The 23641-nt window shown below is 40.7% G+C and overlaps 1 protein-coding gene across 2 annotated transcripts; it reads right to left on the bottom strand.

Annotated features, from left to right (window-relative positions):
• Positions 1-1149: 1149 nt before the first annotated feature.
• LOC119019401 (3-hydroxy-3-methylglutaryl-coenzyme A reductase-like) lies at positions 1150-23600 on the bottom strand. 2 transcript variants are annotated; one of them, XM_037097944.1, is made up of 20 exons: positions 23465-23600; positions 17233-17409; positions 15036-15147; positions 14817-14904; positions 14642-14726; positions 14443-14548; positions 13745-13851; positions 13541-13660; positions 13297-13457; positions 11421-11674; positions 11173-11339; positions 9308-9502; positions 9049-9207; positions 8105-8262; positions 7887-7992; positions 6117-6287; positions 4175-4315; positions 3922-4080; positions 3666-3820; positions 1150-2362 (listed from the first exon to the last, which is right to left on the bottom strand). In XM_037097944.1, exons 2-20 carry the CDS (start codon positions 17395-17397, stop codon positions 2308-2310), a joined length of 2664 nt encoding a protein of 887 aa, XP_036953839.1. In that variant the 5' UTR covers positions 17398-17409; positions 23465-23600; the 3' UTR covers positions 1150-2307. The 2 variants fall into 2 exon arrangements, with proteins under 2 accessions (XP_036953839.1, XP_036953838.1); XM_037097943.1 differs by lacking the exon at positions 23465-23600 and adding an exon at positions 18755-18901.
• Positions 23601-23641: the final 41 nt, after the last annotated feature.

Here is a 23641-nt window from a genome sequence, read left to right as displayed (position 1 = left end):
TCGTTACCAGGGAAACTTAGTCACGGCTTGTAAAAAACTTTATATTTTGATTGTAAAACGCGTGAAAATATAAATCAGTGATATACATTTCTTTTATTTGGCAAGCGGGATAATGCCCGACGAGGTGTCCATGATCAGGAATTAACATTAATGGGCGACGCGGAGGCCTAAGAACCATAGACATATACACAATGTATACATGTCTATGCTAAGAACCGTCCGGCGCACCTCACAGGTGTCTAAACTTTTCACCACGATGTCTGTAATAAAAACAGTCTTAAATCGCATTTCTGATTTTTCTGAGTAGGCTTCACTTTTTCACTTTATAACACGTAACTTAAGCCGTAGCATCACAGTGTGTAATGCATCACAGCAGTACATCACACACGCTCCAACCATCCCTGATTTTGGTGAAACAGGATCATATTTTATGGTTTCCTGGTTGTCCCTCAGACGTCCTCTGACTTCCCTGCCTCCACACTCTGTGATTAATGGACCTGGTGAAATCTCTTAAGCTTGTGTTAACCAACCTTATTTCCTTTATATTCATTTAACCACAAACCAACTCACTGAGACAAGGGAAGGACCAAAGATGCAAACTTGTTTCTGGTTTTTGGACTCATTCTTGCAGCAATCTTAAGTCACCTGAAAACAAAGACACATTGTAGCTTTGTTGAGCCTAATCTACAGAGGGAGCAGTCATTCATGTTCTAGTGCCGTGTTTCCACAGAAGTAAATGGTGGCTCTAGAGAGAGCCTTTTACTTTATCCATGTTTTAGTGGCCACGGTGGATGAGGCTCAAACCAGCAGTATTTCATTTGTTGGATGCATCCTCTGCATCCTCACTGATGCTTTTCTTTGTGGGCCACTGCACACTGATGTTTAACTTTCTAAATGCAGTCAGTGGTAATCTATAATCTATGAACCCTGAAATAAAACTGTCACATGAAGCTTCTGCATGCACATTTCACATGCTACACAGAACACATGGAAGCTTCATAGCTACAAACCGAACTGTTAAATGAACCTGAAACAGCTCTGGCTGTCAATGGTCAATGGTGCATTTACTGTCATGTTATTGTAAATTCCATATTTAAGATAATTTGCAATTTATGACAGTAGCGGCTGTAATCAAAGTAGTACACTCTGTCATTATAAAGTCCTTTTGTATTTATTACAAAATATATTCAAAATATTTGCCAACTGCCAGAACATCAGGAAGACTCACCACTCATTCTAACGACACATCTGCAGTACATCATATTATATTACATTTTTAAGCATCAACATCACATGCTAATGCAGTTTAAAATGCCGATAGATTTGAAAAGTCTGTGTCTGCATCACCACAAAGTAAGAACAGAATATTTAATGATTGAAAGCAGTCATAATGTGATAAATTACAATACCTGACGTATGCAAATGTCAAGTTTATTTCGAGACATTCATATCTGTTGTGCATGTCACTGGAATGCACTGTACTTTAATGTAATTTTCTATATGGTACTTAGTATGCAGTGCAGAGGTCAGCTAAAGCATTAGTTCTGTTTATTTTGTTCAATTAGACAATGTAATCTCAAAATGACTGTGTCAAGAATTTGTTGGATATTTCCATTAATAGGACAGGCACTGTTAGCCTTGTTAAATCACCATCCTGGTTTTTTGAAGGAAACGCCTGTCCAGTCCTGTCCTTACAGGCCGTCAACGTAACCTTAAAAAGAGACTGTCACTCTAAGTTCTAAAGTGCTTACTGGATTTTTCTTATTTTTATGAATTCCTAAAGTCTGTCATGGATAATCCTCTGTCTCTGTTCACAGTGCTGCTGAGCTGTGTGAGTGTAACCGTGACACTAAGTGTTCTTGTTAGCTTTACAAACCACCCTGATGAAGAAATCCAATAATTCAGAATCTGTGTTAAGCAGCTCTGTTCTTAAGTTTGCATGCAGAGTCACAGCCAAATCCAGCAATTACAGTTATCCAAACATGTTTCTGTGCTCAGAGCTTCATTTGGCAACAGGGGAGCAGAAATGTTTCTCTTGAACCCAACCTGTCTGTTTCCCAAATACCAACATTTTAAATGTGGACATTAAAGAAGAACAAACACAAAGAAAAGGAATTACTCGGACATAATATTCTGATTATCTTGTATGGATCCTTTTTATATCCAGCATAGAGATTGGACAAACGACACTCCTGTGTCTTTTCCAAAGCACCTGTAAGATATCTGAGGTCTGTTTTCATTGAACACAATGATTTGTCCCTTTCCACTTGTCCATCTTTTTCGTGACTGAGGGAGGATGCACTGCTCTCATGAGGCTTTCCTGGTGCAGGTTCCTGGAGTCTCCTGTAAGTTCACCTTGGATCTGCACACAGAACAGTTAGGTCAGATTCCATCACGCCTTGTATACCATTGTCAATGGTGAAAATTCTTGTGTGTTCTTTTTGATATGTGTACGAGTTGCAGGGTTTGCAACAACCCTCCAGTCACTCCAGGTGCCTACAATGCAGCACCTAGCCCTAGCAAACCACATGAAGGATGGTTGGATCAATGACCCACAAGTGGCCCTAACAACTCTGTAAGGTCACTCCCACACAGAGATTAAAAGCATGCAACTCCTCTCCAGTTATTTAGAACTGAAGAAGCCTCTTGGATGAGAGATGAAATGTCATCAAGAAACTGAAACAAGTCCAGTTGACTATGGTACAGCACTTAAAACTACCATGACCCGGATGACTGAGAACCGTCATCAACAAGATACAGCAGTTACAATAGCTGAATAAGGCTTAACAGGTTGTTTAACCACTATTAGTTTGTATGTTTAGACAGGTTGCACACTACCAGGATGTTCTCCAGCCTTGGACCATGAGAACAGTCAGTCTTTATCTGCACCACAAATAAATGCACCTGGAGCATAACCACTTAAATGACTAAGTTAAGTTTGAGTACTGGTGTTTAATAATGCCCTCTAGGAGCTAGCTGTTAGGCAAAAATATTAATGTGTAATGCTAGCGATGCTAGCTTATAAGCACTGACACAGCAAGTGTCAGTGCTTGTAAGTGGTGGAAGTGGTGAAAGTGATGATGGGATTTGTTGACGATAGCCTCATGATCTGAGTAACTCATGCAAGAGTCTGTCTGCCCTCTTGGAGACAGAAACACCACTTGGATAATTTATATGATCATCAAAGAACATCAAAATTACATAACAAATCAGATCAATATCGAGACCAAATCCATAAATGTACTTAACAAATTTCCGGTTTACCTTCAGTAGTGCACGTGCTTTGCCGAAGTGGTGTTGCCTTGCTGAAGCGAGCCATGCTTGGAAGCCAATTTGACACCGTGGCCAAAACTATTAAATCAGGTGATGCACTGGTGCCCAACAACACTTTTCTTCATAAGTTTATATTGTGAAAAAAAGCAGCTTTAAAACAGACTCTGTGCAAATGCTCCACGGGCTGCACAATATGTAACTCTGGGTAATTTAATGCTCAGGATGTCAAGGTTTTTTGGCCTTATGTACCACTGAGCAGCTTTCATAAGAATGAACAGGGTCCACCTGATGCTGTATTTCCCTTGTTAGATCCACGACTGCTATTCAGATCAGGGCGTGAAAATCAGTAAATAGCTAAAAGACACAATGAGTCATGCAAATCTGTGAATTACCTGTTGTGTGTCATGTGACTCTTGACCAGGTGGCCAGCAGCCAGAGCAGCCATCAGTGAGAGCTCTCCAGCCAGCACGGTGGCACAAACCACCCTGGCCAGCTGCCGGGCATTCTCCCCTGGACAGTCCTGACTGGCTCCCTGCACACCCAGCATCTGTGCGCACACACACACACACACAAACACACGATGAGGATGAAAATAAAAACTATGAAACAATGTTTATGTTGGTATGGCTAGTCTATGTGTGTGTCTACCTGGAGGCAGGCTTGCTGAGGGGGCAGGTTGGTACCTCCTCCTACTGTGCCCAGCTCTATAGAGGGCATTGTGCAGCTGATGTACAGGTCCTCCCCTGTTGGTCCTGATGCCTCCATCAAGGTTATGCAGTTACTGCTACCCACTGACTGGGCTGGATCCTGGGGAACAAACACACACAGCCATAAACTATCACAGAAAACACTGATACATTGGAATACCCAAATGTACAACAGCTCCTGAGAACTACTTTACCTGTCCGCAGGCTATGTAGATGGCAGCCACCAAGTTGGCTGCGTGTGCATTACATCCACCGATGCTACCAGCCATGGCCGAGCCCACCAGGTTCTTGCTGATGTTCACCTCCACCAGAGCCTCCGTTGACGTTTTCAACACCTGCAGCACAAGGACAAGGAGTAAATATAGGGTTCATATGAGATTGGTTGATTCTAATGAATAGAGTAAAACTAAAATTAAAAATGTAATTTATTTTGAAATATAATCTAGATTTCCTATTCATTATTTCCTGTGTGCTTCTGTAATGTCTTTAGGATGAAGTATTGAACAACAGTACATTTCTTTCGTACATTGCTTTTTTTAATTTTCATTATTTCCCACATAAAATGAATAGAGTAAAAACATCAAGTTTGAATGGCTCAACAAACAAAGGTCCACAGAAGATGAGTTCACACAACTTTAGTCTCTCCATCCGTGCCTGTTCCCACTGACCCTGAAAAGATCCCTACATGCCTACAGTGTGAGGCGTGTAGGGACACAACAACATATGGACGATGCTGTGCACTTGAAGGGAGCACGAATCATTACAGCTCAGCATGAACACCAGAATGATGCAAAAATAATTCCAGTGTTCAATATATGCATCTGAGTATAGTTTTGGGGCAGACATAAACATGTATCCTTTAGAAATTTCATTGATAAAATATTAATAATATTTTTATTACACATATCATAATATGTGTTATAGAGTGAGTTTACTACTCAACACAACATGAAACTTTGCTTGTAGTATCATATACACAAAATCACTGGTTTTAAGGATAGAAAAAATGATTAATGGTCAGGCTATGGCTGAGGACGCAGAGCAGTTCCCCACCAATCAGACAATCAGTGTTCTATGCAGTCAACATGTCAAAGTATCCTCCATTGGCCTATGAATGGTTATCGCTCCTAACGAGCAGGTGTCACTTTGCATGGTAGCCTGTGTACGAAAGTGTGTATGAATGGGTGAATGCTGACTTGTGTTGTAAAGCGCTTTGAGTAGCGGTTAAAACTAGAAAGGCACTATGCAGCACATTGTGCTGCTGACGAGAAACAATCTGTTTATTCTGATCAAATATCGCTTTTCTAACCTTGTTTGTTTTCTGTTCCCACAAGCTGTAAGCTGTGTCACTCTCTATACTCTCTATAGCTTCCTCCTCTTCTTCTCTCTCCTCCTCCTCTCTTTCATTCAGGCTCCCTTTTGATCGACCACAGCCCCCTGGGACCATCTACCATTTCCAGGCTCCTGCTGCCTTGAAATACTGACAGGTCTGGATCGTCACACACTGGGCTCTGCTGGATCATTGCTCTCCTCTGCTTCACTATCTCCTCATATCTATATTTCTGTAAATCTTGATGCCTCTCTCTGTCTATTACTAATTATCTTGTGTGTCCTGCCCTCCTCCAGGTCACCATGGTGGACAGGAGGTCGTGTGGCTCGGGCACCACTTGGTGATGCCTCGTCCTGCTCAGCTGTCTCCTGGATCCACACACTTTACTTATACATATAACTTGTATCAAACTTTATGTCAATGTAACTTGTAAACTGTGATTTGTTGCACTTTTCTGTACACATCTACTGCATGTCTGTCCATCCTGGAAGAGGGATCCCTCCTCTGTGGCTCTTCCTGAGGTCTCTTCCATTGTTTTTTTTTACCCTGTTAAAAGGTTGGGTTTTTTTTCCCCCATCAACATGTGATGTTTTTCCTCACTCGAATTGAGGGTCTAAGGACAGAGGATGTTGTTCACTGTACAGACTGTAAAGCCCATTGAAGCAATGTGATTGTGATTTTGGGCTATATAAATAAAATTGATTTGATTTGATTTGATTTGATATGCAGTCACCATTTTAGGCTAGTAAAGGTCATACAAAGTGCCAGCAATAGTTAGCTGCACTCTCAATCCTGGATCCTCCTACCTCTCTGACCACTTTAGCTGGGATGGTGGCCTCACAGACAGCAGACTTGCCCCTGCCTTCGATCCAGTTGATGGCGGCTGGTTTCTTGTCTGTGCAGTAGTTCCCACTAATAGCCACAACCTGCAGTTCTGGAAAGTTCTGCTGCAGTCTGCTCAGAGCCTGCTCTGTACCCTGCAGGAACAACAAGAGTTAATAACAAGCGGCTGAAAAATAAAGCCAATGCAGTATTACCAAAAACTGCAGTTCCTCTGATGGCCACTTGAGGCCCACTAGACTCCATGTTAAAATGCCCGACTACATAGGAGAAATAAGACTGTGTACAGCCTGGTACAACAACCTCAGCCAATTCGAATCACTGATCTATACCTCCACCCCAGTTTGAAGTGCCTTTTGGAGAATTTTTAATGTAAACATCAAACAAATAATATCTGCTGTACAAATAATTGGACTAGAACACCAGAACAAAGGTGACGACACCGATGTTTTGGATTAACGGTCTACCCTTTTAGCATTAACCAGCAGAAGCTAGAGCTGGCAGGCCCTGGAGGTGACAGCTGAGGGCAGAGCCCAGAGTTTCTGGAGGAATAAACATCTGGAGTCACAAAAGCTCAGTATTTTGCCAGATGGTTTGTTTCACAAAAGGGGTTGTCTTATAACTTTACCTGGGAGGGAGCCATTAGAAATTCTTTGGAAAAGAGTAAAAAAAGTACTTTCAAAAAAATACTTCCTTGATACTAAGGATGTCCCGATCAGGTTTATTTTTACCCTGATCCGATCCGAGTCCTTTAGTATTTAGTGTCTGCCGATACCGAGTCCCAATCTGATACTCAACTAATGTTTTGCTTTAAGCACCTGCATTTCTTAATTTGTTTTTTTTTTTCCTGAAACAAAGTGTATACTTTCATATGGCTCTTTCTTATTCTACATATGCTATTCCAACATTGGCCTCCATCTTCCTTGTGTTAGCAGGTGAGTCTATGACGCTGCACTGTGACACCAGACCCTTGTGTACAGCCAGCTGAAGTGTGTCAAAACGGTCATATTGCAGATGTAACACGTCACCGTTGGACTACTTTCGCTTTGTAATTGAAGTTATTTCCACACTGCAGACATTTTATCCAAAGGTTTGCCGGAGTAACATTACGCACGCGTCTGCCAAAAATTGTGCTCTGACAAAAATGACAACATCTGGCTTGGGTCCACATTCAAAATTCAACCAGTAGTGTCACTGCAGCAAAGTGATGTCGGATGGTCTGACTCTGTGCCACCATCACGCGATCGGATCTGGACATCCCTACTTGATACAAAAGGTGATTGGACGAACTATCTGACTGTTACCATCTATCACAGGCATAACTGGTCAGGGGACCATTCTCTCTATGTGTGAACATAAATAGCTTGTTAAACGTAGCTAGCTTGGTAGCTTGCAGCTAGGGGAATTTGTCTAACTAGCTTGGCTTGTTTCAGTTCCAGCCACACTCCACCTCTCTACCCATTTTTGATTAGCTGTGAGTTAGGTGGAGTCACACACTGCCATGATGGCAACAGCTGGTATTATTACAGTCAGTGGTTAATAGGGATGTAATGATGCATCGTGACGTGATTAAGAATCTGTAAAAATGCTTGACGATTTGCGCCGGTTGACAGAAAAAATGAATCGCGAATCAACGTGACACACGTCACTACTTAGGTACGGGGCACAGAATGAGGGAAGACGTGGCGACGGTAGGCAACAACAGCTGTCATGAAATGGTACAGTTAAACAGTTACCTTAGAGATCATATTCATACCCATGGCATCACCAGTCTTGGAATGGAAGCGGATGTAGAGATTTCTCCCAGCCAGAGCAACTAGCAGCTTCTGGAGCCGCGCAAACCTGAGAACAGCAACCACACGCTCTTTCACACAAAGACAACATGTTGACACACAATGAACACTGAGTGAATTCTATGTCTACTGTCTACCTCCACGGCAGGTTTATATTTTACCTGCTGGTGTTGTCAAATGCATCTTTGATGGCCTGAAACCCATCTGTGCTCTCCAGCCAGGCCTTGACCTCAGAGGCCTTGCAGGCAGAGGGCAGCCTCACTACGGGTCCTCTAGTCATGCTGTCAGCCAAGATACGACTGCTGGCTCCACCTGCAAGCTTCAGCATGCCGGGGGCAGGACCACAAGTCAGGTGCCATGTATATTATCACATTATGTTGTTATCACAGTTTCAAAGTATTACTAAAGATTCTGAAATAAGAAAAACCACTTAATGAAAAATATGATTAGTTATTTGTCACTGTCCCTCGTGTCCAAAGTCTGATGCTGTGTTGACCCAGCTCTCCATCTGAACCACTCCCCTATGATGTTTATCAGCACCATCACCTGTACCACTAGTTTCTATGCTCTGAGAATTAACACTTACAACTCAAAAGAAGTCCTTGTCAGGGAAACATCGTTTTTGTCATTTAAAAAAGTTGACCAATCAATTTGACAGCCTGTGATATCATTTTTCTTGTGAGAAGTTTAAAAATTCTATGTTCTCATATTAACAGCATACCCAAAGAGCAAATCATGCATTTTTGACTGAACATTCAATTTAAATATAAATTTGCTCATTATAATTTTAAGGTAAAACTCGCTGGGCAGTGTATTAATAGTAATACTGTATATGTCAGCTGTCAAAAAGGTCCCACAATTAATTTTTTGTCCTGATATTTCAAAATAACGTATGAAATAAACTCCTTCAGCTACAGCTAGATAACACTTAGTAAAGGTAGCAATATCTTACCACCAGCAGGGACAACAGAATGCAGTATGAGATATATGTTATAAAAAAAAAAAAAGGCTGACCTGAGGACAGTGGCTGAATATTTGCTGATCATATGTTGTGTATTACAATTCCTTTTTTTTCACTACAGGAAACAACATTGCTGACACTTACAGCGATCGCTCGACAACCGCGGTTGGTACTGGCAACCAAGCAGCCCTCCGTGGTTGCCATTGGGACCTGAAACTGCTTCCCATCAAGGTGCAGTGGTCCAGCCACACCCACAGGTACAGGCATGTAGCCAATCACATTTTCACAGCAGGCACCCATTACCTGGAAAACAAAAATGTTGAGGAGCTTGTAAAAAATGAAGTAGAGTGAAACAGAGAAGACAGCTCGAAGTGTATGTCTGTGCGTGCGTGTGCATCCTCACCTTGGAATAGTCATAGTCGGTGTATGGCAGTGAGGAGAGTGCAGAAGGAAAGGGAAGTTTGGCAGATATCATCTGTCTTCGAATGGCCACTCCTCTCTCTGGTCTCTCCATCATGGCCTCCAGTTTGTATGCAGGGATGTGTTTGGAGTTGACCAGTAGCATCACCTCAGCATCACTCAGTAAACGAGGCCCCAGCTGCAAGAGGCACAATCATGCACTGAAGGACAGATACATGGTCTGCACAAGAACAAACACAAATGACTGGCCCAGCTACTGATGAAAATGAATGAAGTGATCCTCTTCCTTCAGTCCAAAAGTGCCAAATCAACCAGCTGATATTTTGTATTGGACATGAGCAGCTGATGTTGCCACAAGGCCTTGATTGCATTATGTTCTAACTGCTTATTAGTCTTAGACTTGGCCCAAACAAACAGAATAGATCAAATGTTCTGCACTATTTGTGAGAGGGCAGGGAGGACAAATCATCAGTGCACCATGGCGCTTTGTGTTTTATTGCTATTTAACCTAACCCCAACCCTATAAATGGCTATTTGAAACAAATCCAGTAGTTCTAATTGGCCAAAAATGTGTAATATTAATGGCCACGTTGTCCTTAAAAAGGTGGATTTTGTAAGATATTGACTAAATTTAAGTTTAAAACATTTAAAAAATGAACTAACCCTACCAACAGAGTTGCCTTTTATTCTCATCTGCTAAAAAACACCAGAGCAAAGGTGAAGACACCAATGTTTTAGATTAAGGGTTAGCTACCCTTTTAGCATTAACCAGCAGACAGCTGCTGGAGCTGGCAAGCCCTGGAGACAACAGCTGAGGGCAGAAATCAGAGCTTCTGGAGGAATAAACAGCTGCTCTCATCAACAAGTCCCCCCAGTGGATATTTGTCTTTGCATATTACATCAGCTGACATCTCTAAACCACCATCTCATAACACATATTATCTACACCCTGAAATTGTGCACATCCAATGAGGAAGAGCTCTGCACAGAACTGAATACCTTTGTGAGCTTAATACATACATACTTAATATTCACTAGTCTTTCCTCATATTTTTTATGTAATTTCTGTATTCTTCTTGACTGTTGCAGTCATCTTGACAATAACCGAAATGATATATTCCAACTTGCTGGAAGGGCTTTTGTGCCAGCTTTGTTCAAAGGTAAGTTATAAGCGTTGTTTTCTATATATCTCCAAAACTTCTACTTTAAACTTATTGTGTAACAAAAGAATGCAACGATGCAACTGAGCAATGGTAAATGTATAGACAAATAAATACATTCTTAGTAGCAATTATTTCATAGTGTTAAAAAGTGGGGTTGTATGAAGTACTTATCATACCACATACAAACCCTCTTAAAATATTAATCTGTGTCCACCCATTATTAAAGAAATGGCACAATGGACTCTACATAGTATAGTTTTGTAGCTCTTGTGTTTTAAAAACGTGATAATAAATGTACGAGTCTCACAAGTCTTACTGGATGGAGCACTCCTTGCACTGTGGGAGAAGCCTATTTAACTGTCATGAAACCTCAGGTCAAGACAAAGTTCAAAGGTGAGCTGAGTGGATCTGAGGATGCGCAGAGGCAGCCAAATAGGTGCAAGTGTCTTTTCTATTGGCGTCATGCTCTAATTGGTTCAGCCTCAGAGAGATAGTGGAGTGACAAAGCTCATTACAGTGCAGTTAAGTCACATAACTGCAGTCTCATTGGTGGGACATGGCTCCACAACTGAAAGAGACATCTTAGGGAGCTGGACAGTAGGCTGACGTGATGTAACTACTCAGCCACCTGAGAGGAGGTAAGCTATGAAGGGGAGATTGTATGGTTTCAGTTGTAATGTCTCACCTCAGGGTTGTTAAGGATGGCCACACATTCCTCCAGGCCTCTGGGCTTTTGGAGGAGGCTTGGCTTATCAATCTTGGACTTGAACTCTTCCTCCACCCCACCTACGACAAAGATGCTCTTTGGCTGGGGATCCGTGGCTGGGGCAGACAACGGCCGAATAACCTCATCTAATGAAACAAGATAGAGTTGGATACCACTGTGCAACTCAAGTCCACCTGCTACAGTATCATCACTGAGCATAGACACACCTCTCTCTTCCTTGCTGGCAGGTACCAGGGCAGCCACACTCTGGGCAGGGGCCAGGGACCGGGAAGTGTACGGCTCCATCCTGCAGCAGGTCTCAGTGGGTCGTCGTGGGGTCAGGGCTGGGGCAGACATAGCCATGGGGTTCTTCAGTGACAGTGTAGACTCCATCTCAACCTGCTCGAAGAAGATGTACTTGATAGCCAGCAGCAGGGCCAAGGCCAGGCAGATCACCTGCTCTATGTCCATGGATATCATCCTGTGGGGGACGACAGACAAAAACCATGTACAAAAACAAAAAAACAAGTTGCCAATTGCTTTTTTTTTGTACCATAGCATCAATATAAATGTCTGTGTTCTAATTTTACTGAGGTATCTACAGTAGTTGTCGAGATAAATGCTAAAGTGGGCTCTCTGGAACTTCTGAAAGCCGGTTGTTAGTTCATGTTAGCTATGGTTGCTCTCTGATAACAGAGAGACGTGGCACTTGTGAATGTGTAGAAAGTCATATCCTTTCGACTGCTGCGGTATATAAGACCCAAACTCTTCACAAAGAAATCCACAGTGCAGCCACATTAAAGAATTTACACAAATGGTTCACAGCCTGGTATAGGCAACCAAGACAAAGGGGAGGGATCTCGTTGGTCACTTCACAATATATCTGCTCAATTATGGCCAATAAAAAAAATAACATATGTACATTTCTACAACTTGTTCAGTAGAGCCCCTTTAAATGATCTTCACACTTTACAGTGTCTGAGTTGGAAACAAAGTCAGGCCCACCTGTAACTCTATGAACATCATTTCCTACCTGGAAATACTACAAATAAGAATCTTTAGAATTCATTTAAGATTATCAAGTTGCATCAAGTGATCTTTTTTACTGTACATCATAAATGGCTCTAAGAATGGGAATGCAAACTTCATCTACTTCCAAGGTGCCTGGAGAACGGAAAAGAAAAAAAAGAATAGAAAAAAAAGAGCTTTTGTCAGGGACCGTATATACATATGCACAATTATATTTTCTTTTTATACGTCAAAGCACAATTTTTGGCAGAACACATACACGTGCATAACGTTACTCTGGCAAACTTGTGGATAAAATGTCTGCAGTGTGGAATAACTTCAATTAGAAAGCGAAAGTAGTCCAATGGCATCATGCAACATAGAACTGTTTCGCGCGCGAAATATTAGTTTAGGCTGAGTATCAGATCGGGACTCGTTCTCAGCAGATACTAAATATTAAAGGACTCGGATCGGACCAAGGCAAAAAAAAAAAAAAAAAAAAAAAAAATGATTAGGACATCCCTAGTAAGCACCATGTTTTTCCAAGCAAAAGCATTGGAAACACAGACTCAGAAAATTGGAATTACTGCATTGCACCATAACACTATACTTTGTCAGAAATAACAATTTTCGTTGAGGGCCCACTGAAATGATCTGGAGGACTGGTCCTGAACATGTCAAATTTTACAAATACAGAAATCAGGAAGCAATATAGGCAACTGTGTTTGGGCCTTGTTAATTCAGCAGATTTTATACAGGAAGATATTTCTTTATTTGTAAAGAACTCATTGTATCCTTTTTTTCATGATGAATGCATTCATTTGCATGTAGAGCTGCAAAGTGAGATTTGATTACAAGTCGTCACTCAAAACATATGTCAATGCTATTTACCAAAGCTGTCCACTTATTACTGGATCTCTCAGGATGGACGCGGATACCAAATGTCCTCACAATCTACACTGTTCACCACTGTAATTGCATCTTACAAATTCAGAGAACAGGCAAAGCTAATGCTCTGAAGAGCTCCAGAACTACATGTTAGTCGCCACACGCATGTGAACATGAAGTTATAAGCAAGCATAACAGCGGCCTCACCTGGTCAGATAGAAGTGCCACAGTGGCTTCTCTGGCTCGATCCTCCTGGGTGAGAGGTGGTCCAGGTCCATGCTGACCTGTGGCATGCCCACCGGGGTGTTGATGGACAAGGGCTCAGCGATCCAGCGGCTGTGGGCGTGAACCATCACCAGGCCCAGAGACTGCACACAGAGCAGAGAGGAGAGATCTCACTTGTGTTCAAATTAAAATAACGAAACAAGTGAAAGAAGAAGAGAGACAATACCATGATCATTTTGACTCTCTGTGTTACAGGGTTGGGTTTGTTGTCCTCCTCCTCCTCCATCACTCTGGAAAAGTGGCTCAGCTGCCAGATAGGATGGCCCTCCTGACTCTCACGGGACAACTACAAAAGCAAACACATCCCTGTCAAACAATCTGACATTAACACTCACATATAGGCAGATAAAATGAAATGCTGCACCCATACCTCCAGCACCAGTGAGACACACGCTGGGAAGAAAGTCATGAACACAAAGTAGTTGGCCAAGACAGACATGCAGCCAAAGCAGCACATGATTTCCAACTGTCGCACACCTGAAAAATACAGGACAGATACTCAGCCATTCACAAGAACACGCATGAGACGTGGACTCCCTGCTACACAACTGATAGATGTCTTTGAGATAATATCAAAAATCTTCTTTCCCCACAGTCTGTAACAAAAAAAATTGTTCATTTTTGAAAATGTTTATATATTGCACTGTTAAATAAAAAAAATAAAAAAATAAAATAAAAACAAAACACTTTTAAATACTTTCTTTTCCTTTTGGTGAATTAACAGCAAAATGGCCCATTGTCTGCTAAGGAGTTAAGTTGAATGATTGAATTTGACAGATATGCTTCACGGTGTTGCCACATTCACATATCTAAGCAAGCAATTTGGTTCACAAGTTTTATTTTCTGACATTACTTTTTTAACATCCTTGAGCTTTTTCAAATTCATGTTCATTGTGCTATCTTCAAGTATTGTTTATCTTCACCAATACTCTGTGAATAAAGTGAAAACTGTGTGATCTCAGCTCAAAGAACTAACTGCAGTGAAAATGCATAAAGCTGAAAAAACAAACAAACGAAAACATTGACATCTTTCAAGAAATCAACTAAACTCCAAATGACAGTAAGTACCAGACATGGTTCCCACGCCGATCACTAGGCACTCCACCAGGGCATCCAGAGTGAAGGTGGGTCCCAAAACTGCCATGCCACGAGCAATGTTGTCCCTCACTTCATCCTGAATAAATGTAGCACCAAGTTATCCCAGTCAGGGCTACTGTTGAATTTCATGTGGAATGTTGAAATATGATGGGTGAATATTTCTTCCTACCTGAGAATTGGAGCTTAAGGCAAACTTGGCGAGAGCGCATGCTTTGGAGAGGTCGATGAGAAGCAGGAAGAAGGGTAAGGCCTCGCTGGAGAGCAGAACAGGACAAGTTGTAACTTCACTGGTAACTTGGAATGTTATGACAAGAAAGGACAATATGCTCAAAGTGTGTCCTTACTTGAGGCCTGTGAGCTCTTTATCAAGAAAGTGAATGACAACTGTGCTGAAGACAAAGCTGGAGAATATGGTGAAAAGGCCAGCAATGCCTGCAAGAGAGTGAATAAGGTGCATTTTTATTTTATCTAGCTAGTCAGATCAAAAGATATCCTTCCTCTACAGCCAGAAGATCCATAACATCTTAGTCAACATAGATATCTTACAGATGTCAATACTTTACCTAAGATATATTTGGATCCAAGTTGTCTCAAGTTCTGGAACTGGAAGTAAATATACACAATGGCAATGCAACGTGTGATGGTCAGAATGATGATGTCACTGCTTAGAATTTGCTGTAAAAAGAAAAGAAAATCAGATCAGTGGCAAGACAACAGGAATTAATTAGAAAAGTGTGGTGGTGAGTGGTGAGTAAGCAACTGCAGGATAATCCTCTGTGAAACACTTCAGGCCAATATGCTCTTAAAGCTGTTAATATAATAATAATAATAATAATAATAATAATAATAATAATAATAATAATAATAATAATAATAATAATAATAATAATATAAAGATACAATGCAAGGAACCTGCTACAGAGCTGGAGCTAACCAGATATCTCAATAAAATGCCACACATTCTCACCCCAGGTCATCAAATACTGACCTATAATGTAGTCGTTTAGCTTCTGGGTACAATGCGAAAAAACCCTCCTGCCATAAAGTCTTAATATTCTATATCTGCCAATACTGAGTCCTGATCGGTTACTCAGCCTTAACTAATATTTTCCTGGATAATACAGCTGCATTAAGAACAAAAGTACCTGCATTCCTTTATAGTTTTTTTTCCATTTTGTTGAAACAAAATATATGCTTTCATATGGCTCTTCCTTATTCTGCAACATTGGCCGACCACTTTCTTTGAGTTACCAAGTGAGTCTGTGATGCTGCACTGTGACAGTAGACCCTTGTGTACAGCCAGCTGAAGTATGTGAGACGCAGCCCACGCTTGGTACCTCCATATCATCCACTGCTTTTTACATATTCCTTACGCTGTCACGTAAAATGACGTGGACACCTTGCTTGTCTATTTCACATGTGTTCAGGATGTTGTATGTTGTACATGCTCTGCTGTATGAGACCCACGAAACTAGTGCGTATATCGGCACATTGCAACTCGAAAGTGGAAGAAATGTAAAGTAATGCAGAGATGGTAGGGCATACCAGGGATTCAAAAACTCCAGGTGACGAAGAAAACCCTGATCCTCTACCACGGAGATGAGCTGGTTATCCAGAGCGATTAATTCAATTACCTTCTCTGTAATATTTGTGACCATGTTGCTGTCTTGAGGATATTTCTCTTAACTTCTGAAAGTATTCGTGAGTGTTTGTTGCTTCGGTGACTTTGCCTGTGTTGCTTGAGTGAACTCGTTGTATTCTTAGAGTGTTTGTTTTTTATTTGCCGTATCAAATGTGTAGTATAAATGCAGCTCTTTTGTGCTTTATATATATATATATATATATATATATATATATATATATATATATATATATATATATATATATATATATATATATATATATATATATATATATATATATATATATATATATATATATATATATATATATATATATATATATATATGTGGATGGCGCTATGGATATTACACAGTGTTGATGCACAGATATATTTCAAGGCATGAAGATGATACTGAGTTAATGTGAAGACTGTGGTGTTAGGACAAGTTAGCCTTCAAAGGAGGCATGAATTTGGGAAACATGCCGCCACACATCAAAATGAACGACTTCCTGTTGGACTGAGAGTATGGGTTCATGAGGGTTTTTTGTGCGTCTACTCATGACAAATGTGCACACCGAATTTTGTTCCTTTATGTGCAAGTAGGAGGCGGGGCATTTCATAATGATGTTGTTTGTCTGACTTCCTGTGTCCAGTGGTGCTATGGATATGACACAGTTTCGATGCACAGATATATTCAGGGCAATTCCCTCTACATTCCTGAGTGATTTGGTGTAGAAGGGAATTTGTATGTTGACATTAAAAGGACTTGATTTTTTACAGCGAAGGATTCAAATCGACCGCTCCACCATGGCCAGTAGATATGATGTAGGCGAAAGCTTTTAACAAAATGGCAGCCGAATTAGTATTGATACATGTATGTGCATTTTGGTGTAGATGGGATGGGATATCTATCTAGATAGATAGATAAATATCTATCTATCTATCTAGATAGATAGATAGATAGATAGATAGATAGATAGATAGATAGATAGATAGATAGATAGATATAGATAAGTTTTACAAGTGAGGGAGGAGAGTCCTGCAGCTCTTTAAATCTTGGTTGGCCTACTTTAAATCATGTGGTCAATACATTACTGCAAATCACTGACATGTTCTCGATTGTCTCATTCTCTCACCTCTTCGGTTTTAGGGCAGTCAAAGTTCCAGCCACAGATCTGATCATTGCCAGTGAACATGTTCATGGACATCATGCAGATGGTGAGCGTGACTGTGCCGACAATCACCTCCCACTGGTGAGAGGCCACCAGGAGCCCGTGCATTCGGAACAGATGGGTCAGCATGTTGCAACAGACCTACCAAAGAAAACAAATGGGTTAATGTAAGCAGGGAGAAGTTGACTGTAGACCTTTACATGAACAATGATGTAATTGGTAGAAAGATATGGAAATCAAACGCATTTACAATGTGATCATAGGAAACACATTCATATTGTTTTATATTTTTATGGAGCACTGTGTGTTTTCAATTTACTTGAATGTTTGGGAGATTTGAATCCACAAATCAACTTTTTGCTACTTTACAGGTTCAAATCTACCAAACAAATAATACAACCATTTTGTAAATTATAATGCTTAAATTAGTGTTCAAACCAACCGACAATGTATAAGCAAAATTAGCTGCACTTCATTTAACTACAATATTAAACGTCTACTTACATGTGAACAAATGAAAAAGCATGATAATCTTCCAGTTATTCCCTGACCTGTTGGTTCAAGGCTTCATCGCATAGTTCATACAGGCAGTTTGATGGTGGCCTTATGTTTAATTTACTTTTGAAGGATTTGTTCTTGTGTAATTCTTTTTTCTGAAATTAAATTCAGTTTGTCAACTCTTTCTTTTTAGAGATGAGCCCACCTTTTGTATTGTTTGCCACCTTGTGTCTATTTTAATTTGCTTTTTTCCCCATAGAATTGGTTTCAGGGAGTTGTTCCCATTTTGTCCAGTGCCAGACACTGAATGGTAATTCAGTCCCATGATCTCTTTACAACTATAATGGCAAACAGATTAAGTATTGTGGTGTGGTAGGTAAATGCCAGTGAAACACTGTTGTGACTGACTACGGGCCACATATGCGACAACGAGTCTGCCATACAGCCAACTGTAGACGTCTGGCTGAATCAGGACGTCATAAACAACTCAGTTCCCAAAGATGAATATGATTCAAGGAATAAACAAGCTAAATCTAAAGCCCGTCGACAGTGATTCTATAAACTATTTTTCTTTTAATAAAAAAAACCCCTCAAAGTTAGATGAATGAGATCACATAAAATGTTCTGTATAATATCAAATTTCATAATCAATTTCAAATTTCATTTTGAAATGTGTCAGAACAGACCTATCAGTCGTCTCCTGTAACTACAGTAAACAGCTACAGCTAAAAACACAGTTTAAGTTAAGTGGAAGGCAACCATGAATTTATGTGAGTTAACCGACTGTACGGTGTGTCTGCCGAAGCCTCCGCGTATATGACGGGCCGTGGCCGGTCTGCGGAGCGGCTTTGTCCCCTCTGTGCTCGTGTCTATTTCTGACGAAGGTTAACGACGCGCGTCTGTCCCATGGACTGAGTCCTGGAGCCTAAGCGGGTCTTTACTCTTTTATTACGAACATAAAGCTAACTCTCGAGATACACGGACTTACCTTGAGCGGGCAGACCAGTGAGTGAGCTCGGTGTGATGGTGGGGAGCGCTCTGATGTGAGTCAGCCGAGTCTCACTGACACAGAGTACACCCTCCGGTGCCGAGCGAAGACCGATGGAACGATGGCACGCTACTATATCTTCCGACCCTTCAGCCAATCACATCGGTCACCTGCTGCACGAGCGCTTTATCCACGCCCCGTTTCCTAGGCGACAGCATTAACTGGGCATGGCCAGAGCGAGGACGACTAATCTCGCCACTTCACAGTTCCTGCGTGAGGTCTTGAGCTTAGCATGTGCGCGATGTCTCGTAAAGTCGGTCACTGTCTGCTGTTGGTGATAGTTCTGCCTCCTCAATATTCACTGCACGTTTTTCGAGTTCAGTTCCTTGACCCAGTTTAACTTCTTTACACTTTAGAACTAATGTCACAGAGCAGTGAATCTTGACAGAGGCTGACGAGAAACGAACATGAGGTCTGACAGTGTCTGATTCCGTACGCTGTATGCCTACTTTAATGAATGTTTTATACATTTTAAGTCACAGACCTATCGATCAAGGAACCCCTGGTACTTTAAAGTAATCCTACTAGCATTTCATGTTGCATGTGATGATTGTATACACACACACACACACATATATATATATGTTATAGATTTTATATACAACAATCAAAGAACCCAAATAATACCAAAATATATATCCTCAAAACACAACAGATACTGACAACAAATATAAGAAATAAACCAGACCCCAAAAAAGTGGGAAATAACCCACTCACAATAAACAAAAACACTACCACAATAAAACAACATCAATTATCACATTCAGAAATTACCATTTTTTGCTACGCCTTATACTGACCCAGAACACTCATAAAGGCTGTGAGCTGCAATGATCATATTAAAAGGTATTACAATTGGGAGGGATCAACATGTCCCATAATGGGCATGTTGCACTGTTTTGGTGCATCTCAGAAAAAGTTTCTAAATGAGCCTTTATATAAGTTGTAAAATCCTCTTTTGAGAGTAACATAATATTAAATCTCCAGGTGTTGGGATTTGACAATAATTTTACAAATTCCATTTTGAAACTAGGGCGGCTGTAGCTCAGCGGGTAGAGCAGGTCGACTAGTGATCAGAAGGTCATTGGTTCAAATCCCAGCTCTGGGCAGTGCTGAGCTGCATGTCGAAGTGTCCTTGAGCAAGATACTGAACCCCACATTGCTCCCTAGTGAGGGCCCTGCGATGAGCTGGCGACTTATCCAGGGAGTACCCTGCCCTCGCCCTGAGACAAGGCTGGGATTGGCTCCAGCAGCAACACCCCGCAACCCCGTGGAAAGGGATAAGCGGTTCGGACAATGACATGACATTTTGGAACTCACTGCAGAATGATCTGAAAAAATCCTTGCGTGGTAAAAGCAGTTTGCAACTTTTGAGATAAAACTGGAATAAAGAAAAAAAATCTATCTTTGGAACTGTACTTATTTTTTACATAAATATGCTTCTAACCAATTGCTTTAATATATAATTGTACTTATAATCACTTATCTATCATGCAGGTATGCTAATTAGAATATTACATGGTCAAAACATGTATCAGGCATCAGTGTTCCTGGTCTAGGAGGAATAAAAAGGAGTAATGGTCATTTTAAGGACCTGACAGCTGCCATTTTGAAAATGGTTAGTCAAACTTTGGTAAACTTTTAGTATGTTTTTATCTGATACTACTGTAAACCATTGAGAAACCTTTTGTTAGAATTTTTTCAGGGTCAAACCATATTTGCAGCTGACTATAAGATGCCATCCCCTGTCAGTGATGTCAATAATGTAGTATTTTTTCAGCAGCGGGGGCAGGCTCTCCGGGGAGCCGTGGCGGCGTAAACAAATGACACTTGACTGCAGATTTTACTTTTATACCCAGCATAATCCCCCTTTTTATTGAATGGCTGCCATGGAAAATGGATTTTTAAAGGCTGAATGTAAAAATAAACAATAATAACAAAAATACAACAATAATATAAAAAAAATAAACAATAAATAATAATTTCTTGATGGGGCTGTAGAATCAGTGGCAAAGTTTGCACCCAGGCTCAGAACAATGAATTTTTCAGGGTTATTTATGGAGGTTTAGGTTTTTCTCCTCTACTCTCATCTCTCTCTCCTGCACCATCACTTTGCTCTCCCCCTGCTGTACTCAGCTCTCCTTCACTTTGTTCCACTGCTCCTCCCTGTCTAATGTTACTTGTCTCATACAATTACATAAAACATTAGCGTTAGATAATTTACACTCACATCACATCTGATTACAAGTGTGAACACAATTTTTTACCTAACCATCATCATTTGAGTCAGTAAAATGCTAATGATACCTGACAAGCATCATCTTCATCAGGTGTCTTTCTCTTCTTTGAGAAATATTTGAACAAGCTCATCTGAAAATGCAGTCAGCAGTTACATCATGGTGTGTATATATTCGCTTAATGCTATCAATTAATTTACTCACGTTAGCGACACTGAGATGAGTTGGCACCGGGCCCAAGTAATTAAGCTACCGATATGTTACGTAACCTTAGCTGGTCATCAATATTTTGCAAATGTCTGCTGAACTTATAAAATCTATTACAAGTTTTCTTAAGCTAATAAGGTAAGACGTTGACCTATCTTCAACATGACACTCCTCTGACTCTCCGACCTGGTGCCTGGGTGCTTGACGCGATGTCACTTTCAAGGCCGTGCTCTCATGAGTAATTATCGTTCATGGCACCAATAAGTTCTTGGGGAGGGGATCTACTCCAAAGAGTAGAGACTGAGCAAGATAGTTATCTAGTTTACCCCAGCACTCGCGACACCCGACCCAGTGCAGGACTCTGCTGTGAAGGTGGAGATGTGATGCGGCGATGGTGTATTTACGACAAATTAAAAAAGAAAAGAAAAATGTAGAGGAAACACTGTATTGCTTACCAAGGTCCAGTGATCCCCAGTCACAGCAACGCAGTCGGCTTTCCCCAATAAATCTACCTTCGCTTGCTTTTCAGTGTCATAAAGCTGATGAATTTTGCTTGAAATTGTCTCTCTGCATGGCAGACCCTAAGTTGGGTCAGATGACGCTATCCATAGCACTGCTTAGCCCCTGACCTTCTACCACCGAGAGTGGCCAACAATCCACTGCAATCCACTTTGCCAGTGCGTTTGTTAATTTGTCAGTCGAAGACTTACTCATTTTTGCTCTGAAATCTGTCATCTTGTCGAGTGTGGATTGGCAACACTGCCTGCTCAAACTTGGAGTGTTGTCTGTGATAGCTGCAACATGTTTGGCATTTAGGTGGTAGCGGACACTAGTGCTCCGGTTATAGAAAAATTCTTTCTTGCACAATTTGCACACAACTGTGCTTTTATCCAGGTTTCCATCAGGTAGTTTTTTTAAAACTAAAATTTCCGCCCACTGAACCCAGCAACGACATCTCATCAGTTTCCATTTCTCGTGTTGTGTTCTGTGCATCAGTATTACAGGTTTGCAGGGAGTGCAAAAATAAATTGCGATTAAATGCGTTTTTTTTTTTTTTTGTTGCATAGTTTTTTCTGTAATTAATTAATGGTAACTAACGCGATAAAGTCCCAGTTCTAATACACACACACACACACACATAGGTGTGTGTGTGTGTGTGTGTGTGTGTGTGTGTGTGTGTGTGTATATATATATATATATATATATATATATATATATATATATATATATATATATATATATATATACACACACACATATATACACACACATATACATACATACATACACACACACACACACACACACACACACACACACACACACATACACATTCTTTCCAGAACTCATAGACATCATTCTGCAGCAATTTTTTTTTATTTGCCCTCAACATCTGGTCATTTCTTTTGATAAAACGAACAGCACATTTAAACTTGGCATTTGCCTTTTTCTTACGTGCAAACTCCGGGACAAATGCCTCATTTTCCTAGCTAATATCCAGCTGTGCATGGCCTCTTTAGCCTATGTATGAAGCTCATATACATATTCAGTTCACCCTGGCCTAAAGTTTTGTTTTGTTTTTTCTTTTAATAAAGTACTAACCGTCATTATTTAATCAGTTGACTATTTTTTCATACATTCTAAATATATCAGAGTAGTGCTCAATGTCCTTACAATTAATGTTGTTACACAAGATAGAATCAATTGGTATATCAATATTACTGAGACTTCAATCAGTCAGGGAGTTATACTTCCAGAGATCATATTCTGTGAGCCTTGCTCAATCAACTTTCCTTCGTTCATGAGGCTCATAGCTGCTCAGGCTAACTATCAAGGTCCAATATCATGGATGGTATGTGATCTGTTGTGGCCAGACTAAACAGGATCTCAGTCTCCATAATGCAATCATGAGCATTGGCTGTACAAATCCAACGATCCAGTCAGGATGTTGTATGCCATGCTTCACCAAAGTAGTACAAGTATAGCTATTAGCTGGTAACATAACTTTGCTTATTAGGGCTAGCTTGTTGTTCACACAGAACTGATTCAGGTGTCTCCCAAATAAGGACCCATCATCTGAAATATCATCATTCAGATCACCCAATACAAATATGTATGCACATTCACTTTCTTTAAAAAAAAAAAAAAAGCTGATAAAGGCCAGCCTATTTTCAGATATGAAAATGTCATTCTTTAAAATTTTTACCTTAAACAAGTGCTGCTCCGACCATCTGCTCCATAGAAATTACATTGAGCGGCAGTTAGCTTAATTTCCGGGAACTTTTGAGGGCTCCATGCTCCGCCATAGCTGTGAAAAAACTGAACCATTGCAGCGAACGGAGGTGGCACCTCTCTCCCTTAAGGCACTCTAACTCATACAGCG

This window comes from Acanthopagrus latus, chromosome 5, assembly GCF_904848185.1.
Source record: "Acanthopagrus latus isolate v.2019 chromosome 5, fAcaLat1.1, whole genome shotgun sequence".
NCBI classification, from domain to species: Eukaryota; Metazoa; Chordata; class Actinopteri; order Spariformes; family Sparidae; genus Acanthopagrus; species Acanthopagrus latus.
This window is presented reverse-complemented; position numbering and strand designations above follow the sequence as displayed.

Excerpts from the sequence above, each read along its gene's own strand:
- LOC119019401 (XM_037097944.1), bottom strand. The coding sequence starts at position 17,397 with ATGCTGACCCATCTGTTCCGAATGCACGGGCTCCTGGTGGCCTCTCAC. Across the intron at positions 9,208-9,307 it reads CCGACTATGACTATTCCAAG|GTAATGGGTGCCTGCTGTGA; the intron begins GTGAGGATGCAC and ends TTTGTTTTCCAG. Across the intron at positions 7,993-8,104 it reads GCATTTGACAACACCAGCAG|GTTTGCGCGGCTCCAGAAGC; the intron begins GTAAAATATAAA and ends TGCTGTTCTCAG.